This window comes from Lissotriton vulgaris, chromosome 6 (assembly GCF_964263255.1).
Source record: "Lissotriton vulgaris chromosome 6, aLisVul1.2, whole genome shotgun sequence".
Classification (NCBI taxonomy): Eukaryota; Metazoa; Chordata; class Amphibia; order Caudata; family Salamandridae; genus Lissotriton; species Lissotriton vulgaris.
This window is the reverse complement of record NC_141694.1, coordinates 1,864,617,773-1,864,637,612: the sequence shown is the minus strand read 5'-3', so window position 1 is coordinate 1,864,637,612 and position 19,840 is coordinate 1,864,617,773. Positions and strand designations below refer to the sequence as shown.

The 19,840-nt window shown below is 45.6% G+C and overlaps 1 protein-coding gene across 1 annotated transcript in view; it reads right to left on the bottom strand.

Moving 5' to 3' along the window:
* Nucleotides 1-1,574: 1,574 nt before the first annotated feature.
* Nucleotides 1,575-19,840, bottom strand: part of LOC147709686 (uncharacterized) — an 83,807-nt gene continuing 65,541 nt past the window's right edge. Inside the window, exons 5-6 of the mRNA XM_086926071.1 lie at nucleotides 2,982-3,122; nucleotides 1,575-1,861 (exon numbers count right to left, since the gene is read on the bottom strand). Coding sequence (XP_086782197.1) covers nucleotides 1,575-1,861; nucleotides 2,982-3,122 — 428 coding nt within the window. The remainder of the gene's footprint in view (nucleotides 1,862-2,981; nucleotides 3,123-19,840) is intronic.

Genomic DNA, 19,840 nt, shown 5'->3' with positions numbered 1-19,840 from the left:
ATAACCACCAAAAGTTTCTCACTGTTTACTTCTCACAAATCCTTACGGGGTTCAAATGCTGAGAGACCACAATAACTTTTTCCTGCTGGACCAGACTCTTCATAAATCGCCTATCACCTGGCAACTGGCCGATTTTCATATATTGATTCTATTAGGCGCAGTGTTCTGCCTCCAGTAGCATTTGAATCAAATAACTTTTTTTTTCCTTTCCCTCTTTGGCGAGCTAACCCAACTCCTCGAGCCTTGTAACCAGCCCAGCTGACCCAGCAGAGATAGCCACTGCTTGAAAAGAGCTCACCTCGGGAGGACAGCCCGGGAATGTACCGAAGCGAGAGATCAAACCGGATCAGCGGGACAATACTTTAGACGGCTCCTCTTTGTTGCAGTCTTCAAAGATTTCCCGCCGCGTTTGTTTCATTCGCCCGCACTTCAACACTCGCGGCTCCTAGCTCCAAGGCAGCAACCTGCGGCAGACTGCTAGCATCACAGTAACGCGAACGCCATTCCAGAGGCGGGGTCGTGGGTCACGAGTCACGGGAGACTACGCAGAGGCGTTGAACTCTGCAGCCGCCATCCACCCCTTACTCCAAGCTCCAATTGCCGAATTCTTAATGTAGGGAGCACTTAAGTGAGTGCTTATCCATGTTAGGATTCGTTATTTACCACAAACTACAAGTTGGTGGTAAATAACGAAAAAAAACAAAAAGCAATTTAATGCAAATTGTTCAGTGCCATGTTGCAGACATACATGCCGTTAGGGAATGTATGTCTGCAACATGTGCACCCATGAAAAATGGAGGGGTGACACCCTGACACCCTTCAATGTTTCCCCCTTTTACCGAAACGGTATTTACCGATTCCGTAATTGACATTTATTCCTATGGGCCTCCAGATGAATGGTAATTACCGAATCTTAACGATTCGGTAATTTTACCGGATTATTAGCTACATAGCATTTACCGATTCAGTATTTACGAATCTGTAAATACTATTAACCTACATATGGCCGTAAGTGAAGAAAGAGAACTTTAAAACAGAGATATTATCAAAGATGAGAAATTAACAAAAAATTGTGAGTATTAGTTTTTTAATTGTCAATGTTTGTTTCTCCATAAATATGTTTGTAGGATATGTGAGTTGATATTCATGAGAAATGATGGTATAGGGTGACATTGCAAAGAAGCTGGATGCAACATAACCTATTTGAAGCCCTCACATTTTTTTTGCCGTCTGGATTGAGATTAATATAGGATACTTCAATTTGCAAATAAGGTGAGTATTCAAACCACATCCTTCAAGCCACAGCTGAAAAGGCAGCACTTCTCGCTAGCTCCACTCTCTGCATTGCTGCTGCTGCACTGGAGAGATATGAAGTTGGTGGCACTTCTTCTCAGTTTTACTCTGCATCGCTGCTGCACTGCGATGGCGAGAGGTGAGGTTGGTGAGATGCACTCACACTGCTTCTAAATTTACAGGTCAAGGGGGCCAGCACTCCCAAAGCCCTCTATCATGTAACTCGCGTCATTACCAGCCAGAAGTTCACACATTGAACCTTGCGGCCAAACCAGCAGTACTTATCCCCGGCTCCATATTCTGCAAAATAGCATGCTGCTGCACTGCTGTGGTGACAGATACCCACACTGCTTCTCAATCTCCATGTCAATGGGGCCAGCACTCCCACAGCCCTGCATCATATAACTCAAGTCATTACCTGGCAGGGCTTTCACACACTGCATCCCACAGCCGAACAAGCAGCACTTCTCGTTGGCTGCACACTCTGCATCGCTTTTGCACTTGTGTTGAAGTAGATACCAGCATTGCTTCCTGATAACCGGGTCAACGGGACACTGTCCTGGGTTCTCTACAACAACAACAACACAAGAAGAGTGAGTGTGAAAACATGAGCGTACAAATTGCATCTGATGGAACAGAATTGTCTAAAAACGAATGTGTTATCCTGGTTCTTTAATGCACTAAACATGTTTTACCTCTAAGCAGGACGCTCTAGACCTTGGGAATCAGATCTACAGTGTCATCTTTTTTAGTAAAGTTTAGGGTGCCAACAGACATAAAGGTACTAGGATGTGTGTGCTATACTATATGGCAGTCTGCCTTTTTTAAAAAGGAAACAAATGCTTCTGTTTGAGTGAGGTGGGTAACGATACCAGGGCAAGCCACACTAGCACAACCTCGAGCTTCCTAAGGAGCCACGCAAGGGGAAGCATGAAATCTCAATGAGATAATACAAATCCACTATTGGTTGGCTAGTCCAGCTTAATTTGGGCCGGCAGCAGCACATGACTGCCCATCAATGGAAGCCCAGAGAGCAACCTCACACTCTTCTGCCCATGAATATCTTTTGAACCAGTGTGAACGACGTGGCTCTGCGTATGACTGGCGCTAGGACCAAACCCCCTCCCCTGCTCTCTACGGACAGGCACTCCACAATATAGTAAGCTGTGGAACACTGATGACCCCACTAATACTCCTCTAAGGGAGCCTCCTCCCAGCCCTCCACTACTTGCTTTGCTTTTTTGGGCAGCTGTACATACAGTGCCTGTTTGAGCTTCAAAACAAATCCAATGAAACTTCCCAAGAATCATAAACTTTTCTAAGGTGGCACAATTCAAATCAATCTTCTCACCCAATAACTACTCCTTCATCCACAAGACCATGTAGGTTGACCAAGTACGCCTTCACTGATTGATTTGTTTGTTTCCCAATTTGATTGTTCATGTATTCATTCATTCATACACTTTTGTTGTAAAATTCCCTTTGACAGCACTGAACAAAGATTGGATAAGTCCTTCTCTTCAGCCTTACCTCAGACTGACAGCCTGAGGGCTCATGTTCACCAGGACCTCTAGGCACCTCGAGAGATAAGCCCTGGGTAGGGCAAATATGGCATCACTCTTTTTCTGGATACAGTACATTGCTAATATCTGGTAGTCTGCCCTCATAAAGGGTCCAAAAATGAGTACCTTTCTGGGGGTCCGTGCACTCATACCCACAGAGGGAGCAGCACTTCTGTGGGCCTGGGCAATCTGCGTCAGATTGGCACCGCGGGTCTGGCAGCGGGAGCTTGCACGCACCCATTGCACGCGGGCACGTGCCAGATTTATCTAGGACAGAAATAATATCAGAATTACTTTCATGAAAGATTATGCTATTATTTTATGTCAAGTTAACAAGAATAATCTGAATGGCTATGCTCACCGGGCTCTGAACTGTCATAATCACTATGCATTCAAAGGGGCAGGTTTACAAGCCCCTTGCGCCGTATTTATGCCACGGATGCGTCACTTTTGTGACACAGCGGCGGCGCAAATCCTGCTCCATGGTGCGGGGGGGGGGGGTGTTCCGGCGCAGGAACGCCTCCTAAAAGTAGCTGAGTGAAATCTACAATATTTCACTCAGTCACTTTTAGGCCCATGCTGCGTCAAAACCCTGCGCCTGCCTGAAGCAGGCGTAAGGATTGACGCATCATTAACTAGATAGGGCCCCCAGAGCATTTCTAGAGCTGCGTCACGCTTGCGACGCAACTCCAGCTATGCGTCACTTTTACAGCACAGATGCGTCACGCATCGGTGCCGTTTTTGCCCCATGGTGCGCCGCATTGTAAATGCGGGGCATCCATGGTGGTGGAGCCGTGATGCACAATAATTGGCGCATCCCTTCTGATTTGCAGGGATGCGCCAGTTATTGTAAATGTGCCCCAAACTCTTTTACTTCCTTCATGGAACACGTGAATAGCTAGATATGCGTACAAATGCTTGCATCACATGCACTTGCTGTCTAGGATTCTTTATTACCAATAAGATACATCAGATAAATGTGACAATCGAGCTGAAACATTTACATCCGCGATTATTTGTTCTCTTGCTATATTAATCAAAACATCAGCGCCCACAAGCTTTATCGTAATTTCATTCTATTAAGTAAAATAATAGCACAGAGAAGAAATCTCCTGATCATATCCTATAAACCTTCAGCTACCAGATTATATAGAGAGAGAGGGACTCTGCACTGGGGCAGTCGCAGACATGGTCATGCCAGGGGAGGTACCCACTTTAGTCAAAAGCATCAGCAAGAATAGTTGCTTCCAGAGAATGGAGTTGCTATCAGCTACAAAAAGGGGATAGAGACTAGCTCATTTGCTATATCAAAATGACCTAAAAGTTTTTGAAAACAGTATGTGGTGTGCAGCATCTATGAAACTCAGATGAAGGTTTGTAATTTACTGATTTAGTTAGAGATTGCATAGCACCTAGAGGTAGCAGTATGGGAAAGTTAGGACTATAAAACTCAATACACATTTTAGAAGTTTTTCTGTCTTTCTCGTTATCTATAACCTGCTTCACGACCTTACTGTTCACATTCTGTGTGGTATACATTCAACTTTTTTATGCTGTTGGAGAGGGTTATAGAATAAAAAAATTAAATTACATATTCTGCTTTTTAGTGCTGTTTGAGTGTGTTACTCATTGACGAAATGGGGTTGGGACTTCCTTTGTTGTCCATGAATTTAGCTTATTGGGCTGATAATTACCTTCTTGTACAACATTGCTCAGTGGGTTGCTCAGTGGCTTGTGAACAGATTGCAGCCCAACTGGATTTTTTATGTGGATTGGCATATTGACCAAGGGGCAGATTTACAATTACTGGCACATCCCTGCATATATGCAGGGATGCTCCAGTAATTGTGCGCCGCAGCTCCGGCTCCCTTGATGCACCGCATTTACAATGCGGTGCACCATGGGGCAAAAACTGCACAGATGCGTCACGCATCTGTGCCGTAAAAGCGGCGCATTGCTGGAGTTGCGTTGCAAGCGCAGTGCAGCTCCAGCAATGATGAGGAAGGCCCTATGTGCACAATGCTGCGTCAATCCTTACGCCTGCTTCAAGCAGGCGCAGACTGATTTCACTCAGTCACTTTTGGGCAGCATAGGCCCAAAAGTGACTGAGCGAAATCTTGTAGATTTTACTCAGCCACTTTTGGGAGGCGTTCCTGCGCCGGAACGCCTCTCCCTGCGATGGTACGCCTCTTCTGGTGTAAGGCTTTACAATGTGACACATCTGGGAGATGCGTCATGTTGTAAATACCCCGCACCATGCGCATCTTTTGCGCCACCGCTGCATCACAAAAGTGACGCAACTGTGGTGTAAAAGCGGTGCAAGGGGCTTGTAAATCTGTCCCTAAGTCATATCAGAATTGTGCATTTAAGAATTTGCTTTAAATTGCCTTGTTGGTTTTTCATTAAACCAAACTAATCTGAACTGCAGGGCACCTGACACCAGTTACCTTAGGGTGAGAACACAACAGTTTCACACGCCTAAAAGTGTAAGAAACAGCTACGGCTGGTGATTCATTACCGTGACTGCATTTGGTTGCCTTACAGCTCAAGGAACTTTTAGATCAGAACAGAATCATCCAAAATGTCCCTCTTGCCAGGGGAAATACCATTTTGCTCAAGAGTTGACAAATGCTCACACCAGCGACCTTCTAAACAACATCTAAAATGGAGATTTGAACCAAACGAAAGTTGATCAAGAAAGCAATAGATACGTATTTTCATTAGCATTTCTGCAAAGCATACACTCCGTTCATTACAGCAAGAGAAGCGTCAGGATCCAAAAAGAAAAAGACACATAATAAGGCATCCGGACAAGTAGCAAGGTTGTAGTTGCTTGTTCAATCAGATCCAGGCTTTCCTACATGGAACTTCTATAATGTCCTGTACAGTTTCTAAAGATGCATAGGCCTAGGACATCCCTGCCTCGAGATGGGTACAGAAAACCTGACTTTCTTTTGTGACAGAGTTTTGTCCAACCCTTCCAACCGAAAAAGGCCACTGAGTAAAAACACAATCATAGGAAGAAGAAAGAAAAACCCACCCCCTCCCAACAACAAGGTAGATGGTGGCAGCGCTATGTAAGAATGATGTTTCACCGTCTGATCATGTGCTAGCTGGTTAAAGTTGAAAGAGAAAAACATGTGAAATAACAACCTAGGCAATTTACTATTCGCTTGTCAAAACTAATAGTAGAGAGGAAGAAAAAACCAATGACATATAAAAAATCTGCTTTTTATTAATTCAGTCAGTAGCATGTTATTTAAAAACATGTATGACTCAGTGGCCAAAAGCCAATACATAAAAGGTTAACAGAAAATATCATACAGTTTTACAAACAGTATTAAAAAGAAGTACATTTATTTTAAATAAAAATACAATCCAGTGGCACAACAATATTATCGACGAGCGTTTTGGCGACCAGCGCCTTCTTCAGGAGTAGCCACGTATTACCTATAAAAATACAAAACATTAGCATTTATAAACCTCTCATGTTTTGACAAGCAGCGAAGAACTAATCCAATTATTTCATTGCTCATACTTATGATTATTGACGCATTTAACTTTTCATCATTCAGGTAGTGGAAGTATTAAGTCTTATTTCTACCTCTACCTCTACCTGGCTGCTCACACCATAGATAAAATTGCAAGACATCCTTTCTCTATTTCTTAGATTTGTGTTGTGCTTGATTACATCGACAAACTCACCTGGGACGCCGCTTGACAGATTCTCCGATTTTATATCCAATTCAACATCGGCTGCCTAGTACGAGTGTTTTTAGGTAACTTACAATTATTGACAAGTATTAGATAGGATAGATTACATATTTTTTTTAAAACATAGTAATATCTCCTGGATGAGTAAATACCGGTGGTCCTTATTTTCAGCTTCATATCATCTGGATTGCCCATTCCATATAGTGTGAAGGACCAATCAAGCCGAAATCATCGTTTTTGATATTTACCAATATATCAATATATCAGGTAATTAGTTTCTTCGCTATTAATTGACGGATAACCTTATCAGAAACTTGATTAAATGTTAAGCTTCTCTAGGAGTGGTTCCTATTCAACACTTGTTTTCTACCTTTGGTGAAATGTGATAGCAACATAATTTGCTACTTGAAGAAGATTTAAAAGTTTGGATCCTTTGAACTGTTTGAACAGATAATCATACTCGTATTTATGTACTCCAGATGATAATAATACTAAACAAATATAAATCTAAATTTAAATACAATGTATTTATCTTCACAGAAATTATTTTCCAAATTAAATGACAAGTGGGAATTAAGGTATTTTGCGTGTTATGCATTTTGTGATTTAGTAAGTATTCTCACTAATGAACAAAACACATGAACTTCCCTACTAATAGAATTGCTCTATATATTTATAGGCTCCATATAATTGGGAACCTATATAGAATAATCATATAAAGATGTCTATAAATTTACTAATTGAGGAATGAATGAATGAATGAATGAATGAATGAATGAATGAATGAATGAATGAAAAAGACATTTGTACAGCGCACATTCACCTGCGGCTTCTTGGCGCTTTGAGACTTACTGGCACAGACAACAGAGCAGAGGAAGTTTTTTAGTCAAATACCTGTACAAACAGCCACGTCTTCAGGGCTCTCCTGTAAAACCTGGTAAAAGGTGATGTGGCGTCGGTCGGGCCGAAGAGAGTTCCACAGGCGAGGGGCTTGTGATGCGAATCTTAGGCCCCCAGTTCTCTTACGCTTGAACGCGCAGGGGGAGAGGAGATTGAGTCCAGCCGACAGAAGTGTTCGGGAGGGAGTGTATCGGTGAAGCAGAGCGCCAATGAAGGAGGGACCCTGATTGGTAAGGGCTAGGTAGGTGGTGCAGCCAATTTTAGAGAGCCTTCACTGAACTACCGGGAGCCAATGTAGGCTTTTCAGGAGCGGTTTCACAGAGCAAGATTTGGGCTTCCAAAAGAACAATCTGGCCGCCTGATTCTGGACAAGTTGGAGTTGGTGGGACTGGTAGAGCGGAATCCCGATGTAGAGGGAATTCGCATAATCAATGTGGGAGACTACTAAGCCCAGAACGATAAGAATCAGGGCCTCATGGGTAAGGAATCTGCTAATCTTCCTGATGCGGCACAGATGGAAGAAGCAACCGACAACACAGATTTAATTTGGTGTTTCATGGACAGATCATTACTGATGGTAACTCTGAGACTCTTAGCCATGTTCGCTGGGCGGGGGGCTCCTCCCAACGTAGGTGGCCAGAAGCTGGGATTCCATGGATTATTCGAGGGTCCAGTGAGCACCAGCTCAGTCTTGTCTGGATTAAGCTTAAGCTGATTAGAATTCATAGCTACTGATGAACACCATTGTGCTCTGAAAGTTCTCTATTGAGGAAGGGGAAGAGTCAGTGTCGAAGATGAGCTGCATGTCATCTGCGTAATTAAAAATGACCACTGATTTTTCTCTGGTTTGGCAATCAGCGGGAGGATGTAGAGATTAAATAATAAGGGGGAGAGGGGAGAGCCGTGAGGGACCCCACAAGTCAGGTCCTTCACCTTGGACATGAAGGAACCAGGACGAACTGCTTGCTTGCGGTCTTGCAGGAATGAGGTAAGCCACCTAAGCGGGGTGCCCCTGATGCCGGCGTTCTCGATCCGCTGAATAAGGATGAAATGATCAACGGTATCGAAAGGCGCCGACAAGTCCAGGAGCACCAGAGCCTGAGAGATGTTCCGGTCCGCTCCCTTCCTGAGTTCGTCATGGACTGCTACCATGACCGACTCCGTAGAGTGCTGAGGTCTAAAACCTGCCTGGTGCTGGTCCAAAAACCCAGAGCCTTCGATGAATGAGCCAAGACAACTGGAGACATGGGCCTCCAGTAGTTTGTCCAGGAAAGGAAGCAAGGATATCGGCCGAAAATTGCTAAGGTTGGCCGGGTCTGCCCCTGTTTTTTCAGAATAGGTGTAACAATGGCTGATTTAAAGGGCTAGGAACCATACCCTGGTTAAGAGAGTTATTAAGTAGGGAGAGGGGGACCACAGGGAGGTCGACAAAGACCTTCCGAGCCACATGGGCTGGGCAGCGATCAGAGGGAGAGCCAGAGCGGACTCTACAAAGGAGCGGGGGAAAGGTATCAGTGGTGACTGGGGAATACTCCAACAGTGAAAGGGGGTTGATAGGGGGGCTGCCTATGTTAAATCCCGGATCAGGGCTAGGGATGGTAGCTTTGATCAGATCTATCTTCTCAACAAGGTAATTGTTGAGAGAGTCGCAGAGGGTCTGGGAGAGCAAAGGGAGCATCGTGACCCGGTCAGGTTTTACAAGCTCGTTAACTATCGTGAAAATCTCCCTTGATTTGTTAGAGGAGTTAAGAATTTTCTGTGAGAAATATTCCGTTTTAGCAACGAGGATGGCAGCTTTGTATTCTTTCAATGCTGCCACGAAGGTCAGCTTCCTGTCAGGACTGTAGTGAGCCCTCCACTTGCGCTCTGCTTGGCGTAGTGCAAGTTTCATGCTAGAGAGGTCAGAGGTGAACCAACGCTGAGCGTCGTGGGGGGGATTAGTCCTAAATTTCTTTAATGGGGCAAAAGTGTCCCGGGCATCTGCCAACCAGTTGTGAATGTTCTCTGCCTGGGTGTTGACGGACAGGGGAAGACCAGCCTCCACCGTCAAAGAAGGAGTCGTAGTGGCAAGCGAAAGGGAGAGCAGAGGGAGGTCGACTCGGCCCCAATTGCGAATTAGTGGATGGTTGCAGGGGCGTGTAATCATAGTAGAGGACTTGGGGACTGTATAGGAGATGGAAAAATGGTCCGACCATACACATGGGGAGATATGCACATTGAAGATATCTTGATTCAGTGTCCAGACTTGGTCGAGAATATGTCCCTTAACATGGGTAGGTGCGTGAATAAACTGAGAGAAGTTGAGACCAACTAGCAGGTCGGTAAACTCCCTAGAGTGGGCATTTTCGCGCACGGCATTAGGCCAGAAGGTAAAGTCCCCAAATATGAGGATGCTGGCGTGATTTATTGCAAGTTCAGCTATCATGCTACCAAAGTAATGCATGAAGTTGGGTGACTGGCCTGGGGGATGGTAGAATAGAGCGAAAGTAAGGGGGAAGGTTTCCAACTCTAGTTTGAAAAGGACATAGGCAGCTGCAGGGATAGGCAGCATAGCAAGTGATTTGGATTTAAGGGAGTGAGAAATAATAGCAGCTACCCCCCCCCCTCCGATTTTGCCCTGGGGGCGATTTGCCAGAAGGATATAATAGCCGCCAGGGACCGCTGCCAAGATATCCGGGGAGGACTCTGCCGTAAGCCAAGTCTCAGACAAAAGAAGTATGTCAGGCCTAACTGTGTCGCGGAGATAGAATATCTCGACCTGATGTTTCACTAGCAATCTGGTATTGAGGTACCAGATAGACAGATGGTCCCGGCTAGCACCCGGCCTGTCTGGAGGCAGGGTGATCGGTGAGGGGTCCAGGTCAGAGTCTCCAAGGGGCAGGGTGACAGTAACAGGGGGGTGGGGGAGGTTTGCGCTGAGCTAGAGCATACAAGATTATCTAGACCCAGCATAGGCATGGGAGGGTACACTTTGCCACGGAGAGCGAGCAATTCATCCGCCGAGTACACCCAGGTAGAGGGCCGTCGGGCAGGGGGACTGGCCCTTGGGCCCGGCCGTGAGCGGACGGGCGCAGACGGGCTTGCCTTAGGCGCGCCCCCTGCGCGCATCCTCTGCGCGTCATGGCCTGCATCGGGTTATAAGGAAGAGGAGGACGTCAGAGCGCTAGACCGCTCACCTCCTACCCCTGGAAGTGAGTAACCCCAGAAAGTGTCGCCGCCAATGGGCTCCCTCCACAACAATCGAGCTAGTGGAACGGGGAGTCCAGCAGCACAGGAAAGGTAATGAGCAAATGCGGGCAAAGATTAATAATAGAGAACCAGCTCTAGGTCAGCTGCGAGCATCAAGTAAAAATACAGAGGGCAATTTTTAAATCAATTAAACCCAGATTCCCGAGCTAAGAATGGCAAGGCAGCACTTAGTCAGCTGTGGACAGGCAAGTTAAAAGCAACAAGCGATTTTTAAAACCAATTATTTCAATTTCAATTCAATTACAATTATTTAAAAATGCACAATTCACATCACCACACTGCCGCAGCAGCAGCACGTCTCTAACATAAATGTTATCATGACCCTGCCAAAATATTATTAACATGCCTCAGCCTTTTTTAATAATAAGAACGTGAATTCCTAGTATGAAAATATGCATATATGCATTTTCAATCGTTTCTTTTATACCCAATATACTTGACTGTCTCTGAGAATATGAGCAATGAAATAATTGGATTAGTTCTTCGCTGCTTGTCAAAAAACTAGAGGTTTATAAATGCTAATGTTTGTATAGAATGTAGAAAGCTCTAAATAAGGTTGTACCTAATTGTTTATGTATTTTATTAATTGTAGCGTGTGTATAATATACTAAAAAGTATCTATTATGTATATTGTTTTGTATTTTTATAGGTAATATGTGGCTACTCCAAAAGAAGGCGCTGGTCGCCGAAACGCGTGTCGATAATATTGTTGTGCCACTGGATTGTCTTAAATTTACTAATTGAGGAATCTCTAACATAAATGTTATCATGACCCTGCCCAAATATTATTAACATGCCTCAGCCTTTTTTAATAAGAACGTGAATTCTTAGTATGAAAATATGCAAATATACATTTTCAATCGTTTCTTTTATACCCAATATACTTGACTCTCTCTGAGAATATGAGCAATGAAATAATTGGATTAGTTCTTCGTTGCTTGTCAAAAAATTAGAAGTTTATAAATGCTAATGTTTTTATAGAATGTTGAAAGTTCTAAATAAGATTGTACCTAATTGTTTATTTATTTTAATCATTGTAGCATGTGTATAATATACTAAAAAGTATCTATTATGTATATTGTTTTGTATTTTTATAGGTAATACGTGGCTACTCCTGAAGAAGGTGCTGGTCGCCGAAACGCGCATCGATAATATTGTTGTGCCACTGGATTGTCTTTTTATTTAAAATAAATGTTCTTCTTTTTAATACTGTTTGTAAAAATGTATGATATTTTCTGTTGCAGAAAGTGTTCGGGTAGATTCATTTGAGTTTGGCTGGGTACAGGTAGCAATCCATCAAAGTTTTTAAGTGAACTTCCCTAAGTTCTATAGAATGATTAAATTTCGTTATATTGGACCATATTGCAACCCACTCCTTATATAGAATCTCTTGTTGTAACACCCCCTCTCACATGGATATGTATCTAGGACGCGCTGAGTGTGTGGATGAAATTAGATAGTTATATAGAAAGGAGATCGCCCCTTTCATGGATCCCACCATCCTCACAAATTTCTTCAAGCCGTTTTCCCCCTTGTGGCTGTCTCATGAATGTGTGGCGTGAGTGCGCAGTGTCGGAGTTGGAGGAAGTGAAAATGTTCATCCGGGTTGAGATGGATTTCTCGTCTACAATTGTCAAAGTGAGAATGTCATAATTATGAAACAAGTGGTCTAGCACTAGACAAACACCCTCTCTCCAAGCGTCAAAAGGACCTTCCCGCAATGCCGGTGGAAAGGCTGGGTGAAAATGGATTGGAGTGTAGGGGGAGCGGAATGTGGTCCATTGGTCATTTCCCATCACCAAGTCCCACACTTTCAAAACAGTGAGAGTGGGGGTGCTGATATATGCATTTGCGGGACTCTCTTTTTTGGGTTTCCATATTAAATCCCAAATTGTCCTCGCAGCAATGGCTCTGCACTACAAAATGCACATTTTAGCCCCATTTTAACCTTTTTCTCAGTGGCAAAACCTCTTTAAGCTTCCTAAAATTATTTTGGGCTCTCTTGCTTTCCGTGATAAAAGTCATGGAAGGGATTTACGCCCCACAGTTTAAGGATTCACCAGACACTAATAATAGAATAAAACTCATGCAGCTGGATTACCTTGAGTCTGCATATGCAGATACATATACCGAGGTGCCATTCGTGATTTCAAGCATGTTCAATTGTGACTGGTTTGTAACTAGTATGTGCAAAAAAAATCACTAATCACAGAGATTGCTGTCATTCCATTAACTAAATTCTCCATCCTAGGTTGACAATTACCAGCACACCTAGTTGCAGGGATGAGATATAGCTATAATATATTTTTGTAAAAGGAATTTGGCTAAGGTCATGTAACAGTTCAGCATTTTCCTATTGCAAGAACCAGACCTTGATTAGTAAGGAACGCTGCAGACGTTTTTCTGTTATTTAATTCATCAAGAAGACAAATTAGCTTAAATTTTACATTCTAAGTCATTTTTCTCAACACTTGTCTATGGAAAAAAAATGTAAATCTAAGCAAATGCAAGGGGCAGTAATTTGGGTGTGGCAGGTGCTTGGTTTTAGTTACTGGGATTTTGTAGATTTGCTCATGTTATCTTTTTTTTTCTTATATTTCTCTTTTATTAAGACAAGGCATCAAAAATAAAGGCATAGTACAGAAGAGACACTCTCCCATATAGCAACACATCTCATCAGAGAGGGAGGGGGGGCGGAAACAGGGAACAGGGTACATAAGTATTGAACAATCACGGGGGCGGGAATACCAAAGGGAGAATCCACTGGTGGCACACAAATGTCCCCCCTGTAGCGGTTCCACAACCTCCACACTGAAGCCCACTTACGAGGATGGCCCCTCGCCAAATAAACAGTCTTTTCACGAAACATACACCAATCCATGTTCTCTTTCCATTCCTCAAGGGTGGGTGGCCTCTCAGATCTCCACCGCTGAGCTATATTCCTTTTCGCTATCATATCACCCAGTGTTGCCCATTTAGTCTGCACTGAGTTTAGATCAGTAGGCTTCCAAATATTAAGGAGTCATCTTCTCGCCTCCGGCAACACCGCCACCCCCAAGACCTCTTGCATAATATCATTTATCCTACTCCAATACTCGCCTATATTCTGACTTTCCCAAAGGATATGGAGGAATGTACCCACGAGACCACACCCCCGTCTACACAAACCTGTATCAGACAGCCCCATCCGGACCAGGCGGGGCCCTGTGACATAAACCCTGTGTAGTATTTTTAACTGAACAAGTCTCAATCGTGCTGGGATCTCTACTTCCTTCGGTGAGGACACAGCAGATTGCCAGTCCTCATCATCTAGTTCAATGCCATCTTGCAACTATTTATTCCTCAATTCTACAAGGAGATCCGCCCTATGATTAATCAACTTCTTTTAGATCAGGGAAATAGTCTTCTTGGGCAGATGACCATCTAAAATTCTGTCTTCGAGAGGTGATGCCTCGGGTAGGTCTGCTGCCACCGGCAGAGCCGTCTTCAACTCATGCCTGACCTGCGCATAATGAAAATACTCAGTTCTCCCCAATTCAAATTCAGCCTGTAGTTCTTCAAATGTTTTAATCCTCCCCTTAACCCAAATGTTGACTATGGTTGAAATCCCAATCAAGTCCCACTTATCCAAACCTCTTCTGTTCCAAAGCTTGCCCAACTTTTCCGAATCAAACAGTGGGGTGGCCTGCGTCAATCGGTCCCTCCATCCCAAGGAGCTAGTGGCATCCCGCCAGATCCGCACCGCATGTTTAGTCGGCCCTGTCAAGCACCTCCCCGCTGACTTAGTGTAGAGTGCCCTATTATAATTGCCTCCAGGAAGAAGCCACCTATCCATCGCGTATCCAGGATCAGAAGCGGGTCCATAAATACATAGGTTAATGGCTGCCACCTGAGAGGCCCAATAGTATTGATTGATATCAGGGAGTGCAACACCTCAGTCATACCATGGAAGAGTCAATTTGGCTAAGGCAATACGGGGTCTACCCTCCCATAACAGACTACGCTGTAACCCTTCAACCTCTCGGAAATAACTAGCTGGCACTACATCTAATGTATTTTGAAGGGCACAAAGAAAACGAGGCAAAGACATCATTATAAAAAGGGTTGCACGCCCCAACAGGGAGAGAGGGAGCCTCTTCCAGCCGGCCACGTCGTTCCTTAGCCTAACCAAAGGGGCTTCCTCGCATAACGGAATGTAGGGTCTAATGAGATAAATATCCCCAAATACTTAAACCCATCTGTAGCTATCTGAATCGGGCAATTTCGCAGGGGAACCGGAGTCTCCCCGAGTTCCTGCCAACACATCGCAAACAATGTACAGGGATTTTCTAGGCGAGGTCAGGTAAAGTAAAATATTGTCCGCGTACAGAGAGATCCGGTCCTCCCACTGTTGGGACCACCGCATACCTCGAATAGAGGTCTCCCAGCAGGCCCAGGCCGCTAAAGGTTCAAGGGCTAATGAAAACAGAAGGGGAGAGAGGGGACAACCCTGTTGGGTGCCCTGTTCAAGACAAAATGGCGCAGAGGCCTGGTAATTCACTACTACCTGAGCGAGGGGTTCAGTATATAACAAACGGACCCAGCGGATGAAGTCAGAGCCAAAGCCAAATTTAACCAGGACTGCCCACAAATACGGCCATTCTACAGTATCAAAGGCCATTGTTGCATCAAGCGATACTATTATGGCCGGCTCCATCAGGGTGTGAGCCCTGGCTATCACACCATGTAACCTGCGCAGGTTTAGGGCCGTGTTCCTATGAGGAATAAAGCCAGATTGATCAGGATGTATCAGTCCGCTGATCACCTCAATCAATCTATTGGAAAGAAGCTTAGCAAGGATCTTGGGCTCCACATTCAATAACGAAATAGGTCTATATGAAGCACAACTCGATTTTGACTTGCCATCCTTAAGAATTACCACAACAGAAGCTACTCTCTGGTCGTAGGGTAGTATCCCCTTCCCCCGGGCATCGACAAACATATGTCTCAGGTAGGGAGCAATCTTATCAGGTCGCAGCTTGTACAGCTCAATTGGGAGCCCATTAGGCCCCAATACCCTACCCGATTTCAAAGAGCACACCGCCTGGGCTACTTTGCCTGTGGTGAGGGCACTATTCATGAAATCACTGTCCTCCCTAGTCACGGAAGCTGTAAGTCTCGCAGCAGCGAGTGGGAATCTTCCTCCCGGAGATTCGAGACCGAGGTGTACACAGTTTGAAAATAATCTGCAAAACTATCCACTATACTCTGGGGGTCTGTGAGTCATGCTCATTCCGCTGTCACAAGCTCCGGGACAACACGATACGCCCTATCCTTCTTGTCCGATCAAGTGATAAGTTTCCCTGCTTTATCTCCAATGTCATACAGCCGACCCTGCTGTTCTCTACTCAGGGCTCTGGCACTATCAGTGACCAGCGATCTATACTTGAGCTGCTTAAGATTCAGGATGTGTAATTTAGCACGAGTCACCTTCTGCTCCAGCCCCACCTCCAAGCGACTTATCTCAGATTCTATTTCAACAATTTCTTTGTTTCGATCCCTCTTCGCTCCTGCTATCAATAATAAAGCCTGACCCCTAATAACAGTCTGAAAGGCTTCCCAGAGTGTGATCGAAGAGGACACCGACCCCTCATTCTCTAGGAAACAATGATCTAGAGCCTTAATCAGGTCCTTCCAGATTTTAGGGTTCCGCAGATGCAGGGGATTAATGGGGGCCACCCTACCCCAAGACCATAAAGAAACACCGACACGGAACCAGAGCGGAGAATGATCAGATATGCCCCTAGCAAGATGTGTCACCTTCACAACGTAAGACGCATGAGCCGCAGGCACGAGGCAGTAGTCTAATCAGGAAAGGCTACCATGGGCACCAGAATGAAGGGTGTATTGCTTTTGGTCCGGGAGGAGCAGTCTCAAGCCATCCACCAAACCCATGGCATCAAGGAAATCAGGCAGCCATCTCTGAACCCGCCCCGTATCCCTCGAAGGATGTCTATCCATAACTCCAGAGACCAATGCGTTAAAGTCTTCCCCCAAAATCAGTGGTCCCCTCGGGAGATCTAGAAGAACCTTTCCCAAGTCAGCAGAAGTGATAGCTTGCATGCCCGGGGGTACATAAACCAACAACAAGGAGAGGGTGTGCCCCTCCCAATGACCCGTCACTCCAACATATCTGCCCCTGTCATCCTCAGAGATAGAGTCAATCACCAACGGAGCGCCTTCTGGGTCAGGATTGCCACCCCTCTGGAGCCCGAAGTGAATCCTGCATGTGTTACCAACCTGTATCCCATTTTATGCATCGCCTTACATGAATTTCCTACCAAATGCGTTTCCTGAAGTAGAATCACATCAGGAACATGTTGTTTAAGATACTGGAGAACCACACCACGTTTGATTTTGTCCCCCAACCCGTTCACATTCCAACTCAAAACCTTCAGTTCCCTACCCCCCATCATCATAGATGAAGAGGAAGTGACAATCCTCCGACCACTGCAACCTAAGCATGCTACGTTCCAACTCGATGCCTTGGTAAACGATAACAAAAAACATAACAAATAAAACAAAAGAACAACAAAAAACCCACCCCACAGAAAATCCCCTCTTACCACCCCCCACCCTGCACCCCTGCTCACGGCTTTCGCCCACCCCCAACTCACAGTGTGCCTGTCGCCCCATAATCTAACTTATCAACTATCGAAAAGTAGATCCGAGGAGGAGTACGACCCTCCGATTCCCCACCTGACACCTAGGATATTATTATACCTGTTGAACCCCCATCTACAAAAAACATGTTCGCGGAAATGTTTCATCCATGGCCTACCCCTCAACCCGGTCCAACACCACCGGCGACAGTATCACTCGTCATTCTTGTTCTTGCGAGCCCTCGTCGTCATCTCTGCTCCGTCTCCATGGCTCACCCCGAGAGGAAAGACTCTCCAACCAGTCCCAGGCAATTTTGGGATTGTCAAAGAAGTAAGCCCTTTCTTCATTTTCCAATCGCAACTTGGCAGGGTTCATCATGGCATATTTTAGCCCTTTCTCACTAAGCCTCCTTTTGATTCCCATGAAGCTTTGCCGCTGTTTCTGTACATCCTGCGTAAAGTCCGGAAAAAAGCTGAGGGTGGAATTTTCATACTTCAGGGGGCCCCCAGTTCTGGAGGCCTGCAGGATAGTGTCTCTGTCCCTATAGTATAGCACCCTCGCAATCATCGGCTGGGGTTGCGGCCTCCCTCCTGGAGTTCTGTGCGCTCTTTCCACTGTAAAGAAATTTCCCAGGCCTTTAGGTTTCAAGTGATTGAGTATGATGTCCTCCACAAAAAGGTCCGCGGCCTGACCTTCGGCCTACTCCGGTACTCCAATAATGCACACGTTGTTTCTACGGGCCCTTCCTTCATATTCGTCCAACTTGCGACTTGCGATATCACCAGAGGCCTTAATATTCCCAACTTCCTGTTGCAGCTGTGCCACATCATCAGTAAGACTGGTTGTTTTGATATCTAGCGACTCTACCTTCTCACTAGTTTTGGTGAGGTCCGCTCGAATTAAGTTAACCTCAATAGTGACCGTGTCCAGCTTGTGATCTAAGGACTCCATCTTCTGACCAAGAGAGGTTTTCACCCCTTATATAGCGGCCATCACATCCTGTAGTGTAGGCTCCGTTATAGAGGCCGAGGCCTCTCCACTCCCGTCTTGTGATTTTCCAAACCCGGTAGGCGACCCTCTGGGTTGTGTGTATCGATCCAATTTGTTGGCTTGAATGTATCTGGCCCCTCTAGCAGCCTTAGATTGCTGTTTCTCCGCATCAGGCTTGGTTGCCATTTCAAGATCAAGTTATCAAGTTATGAGCGAGACACTCAGTGTCTGAGTTCTTGTGATAGTTGCCCTAGACAATGGATAGAGCTGTGTGAGTGGTACTATTCTCACTCCCGACCTGCCAGTGTAGTCTTCCAACAACCGGTGTAACCGGTGCACCGGGGGGATGGCCAGTCATGAGATTGCTCTGCTTGCACGTAGCGGAGCACTCTCCCAGTCACAAGCACGATATCCAGACCTCAGGATGAGATTCCGCTGTCAGAGCCCTCCATTAGTCGCCAGTCCTCCTCAGACTCACAGGCTTTCCTGATATCCAGCACGTGCCACAGCTGCTCCAGCTATCTGTCCCCTGTGCCACATCCACCACACTCGACCTGTACACCATACTCCGGGGCACACCTCACTGCCACAGGTGTCCTTGCTGCCAATCGGGGACACCCTGCCCGCAACTCCGCTCCCCAGCTCGCTCTATGTTGCCTACATTTTGCAGGTAGGGCTCATGGGGCCGGGGTAACGGTGCAATCACCACAGAGACTTGTGCGGCAGTGGTGCGGGCATGCCTCTCCCTTAATCCGGTCGGTGGCGCACGTCGGGGGCGAGGTCGGGGGTGCCCACTGAATCTGGGAGGAAATCAAGTCCAATGTGGGGCCGGGCCGGCGACTTCCGGTTTCCGGCCCCGTTGTTTACACACGCAGGCCGAGGCCCAATGCCAACTCGAGACCCCGGCTTCTGAGCAAACAGGCTGCAATCTTCCCGGCACTTTATCTCCGGTCACCGGCTGCCAAGCGAGATGCAAATTTCAGCGCCCGGTACCGCTTTGTTTCCGCTGCAACATTCCGTCGTCAGGCAGCAGGATAGACAACATGATGTATCCGGGGGTATGGGGGGTTCTCGGGAGCCCTAAGCTCACACGGCCATTTTGGACGCGCGCGAAGCTCCTCCTCGCTCATGTTATCTTTAACCATTCACTGTCTCTGTATTGCAGTCCGGTTCGGTCATTAACATCTGAACGTGGTGGTTTATATATTACCAATTAATTATATGTGGGAAAAAACACTTCCAAATAGTAAATTAGTGTCACTAAGTCATTCCACTGCTATATTGAGTCTTTTTTGAAATGACAGTACTTGGTGGCTGACTTTCAGCTTCTTTTTATTTCACTGAGGATGTCTATGAGAGACTTGAGCAGTAATTTTTGTTCTGTTGTTTCTCTTAGAACAAAGGTGTTTGTCAATTTCTTGCCCAGATTATAATGAAGGAGTAGATGCCTCTGACAGTATCGAAAGAATATGCATCTCTTAACTGACATG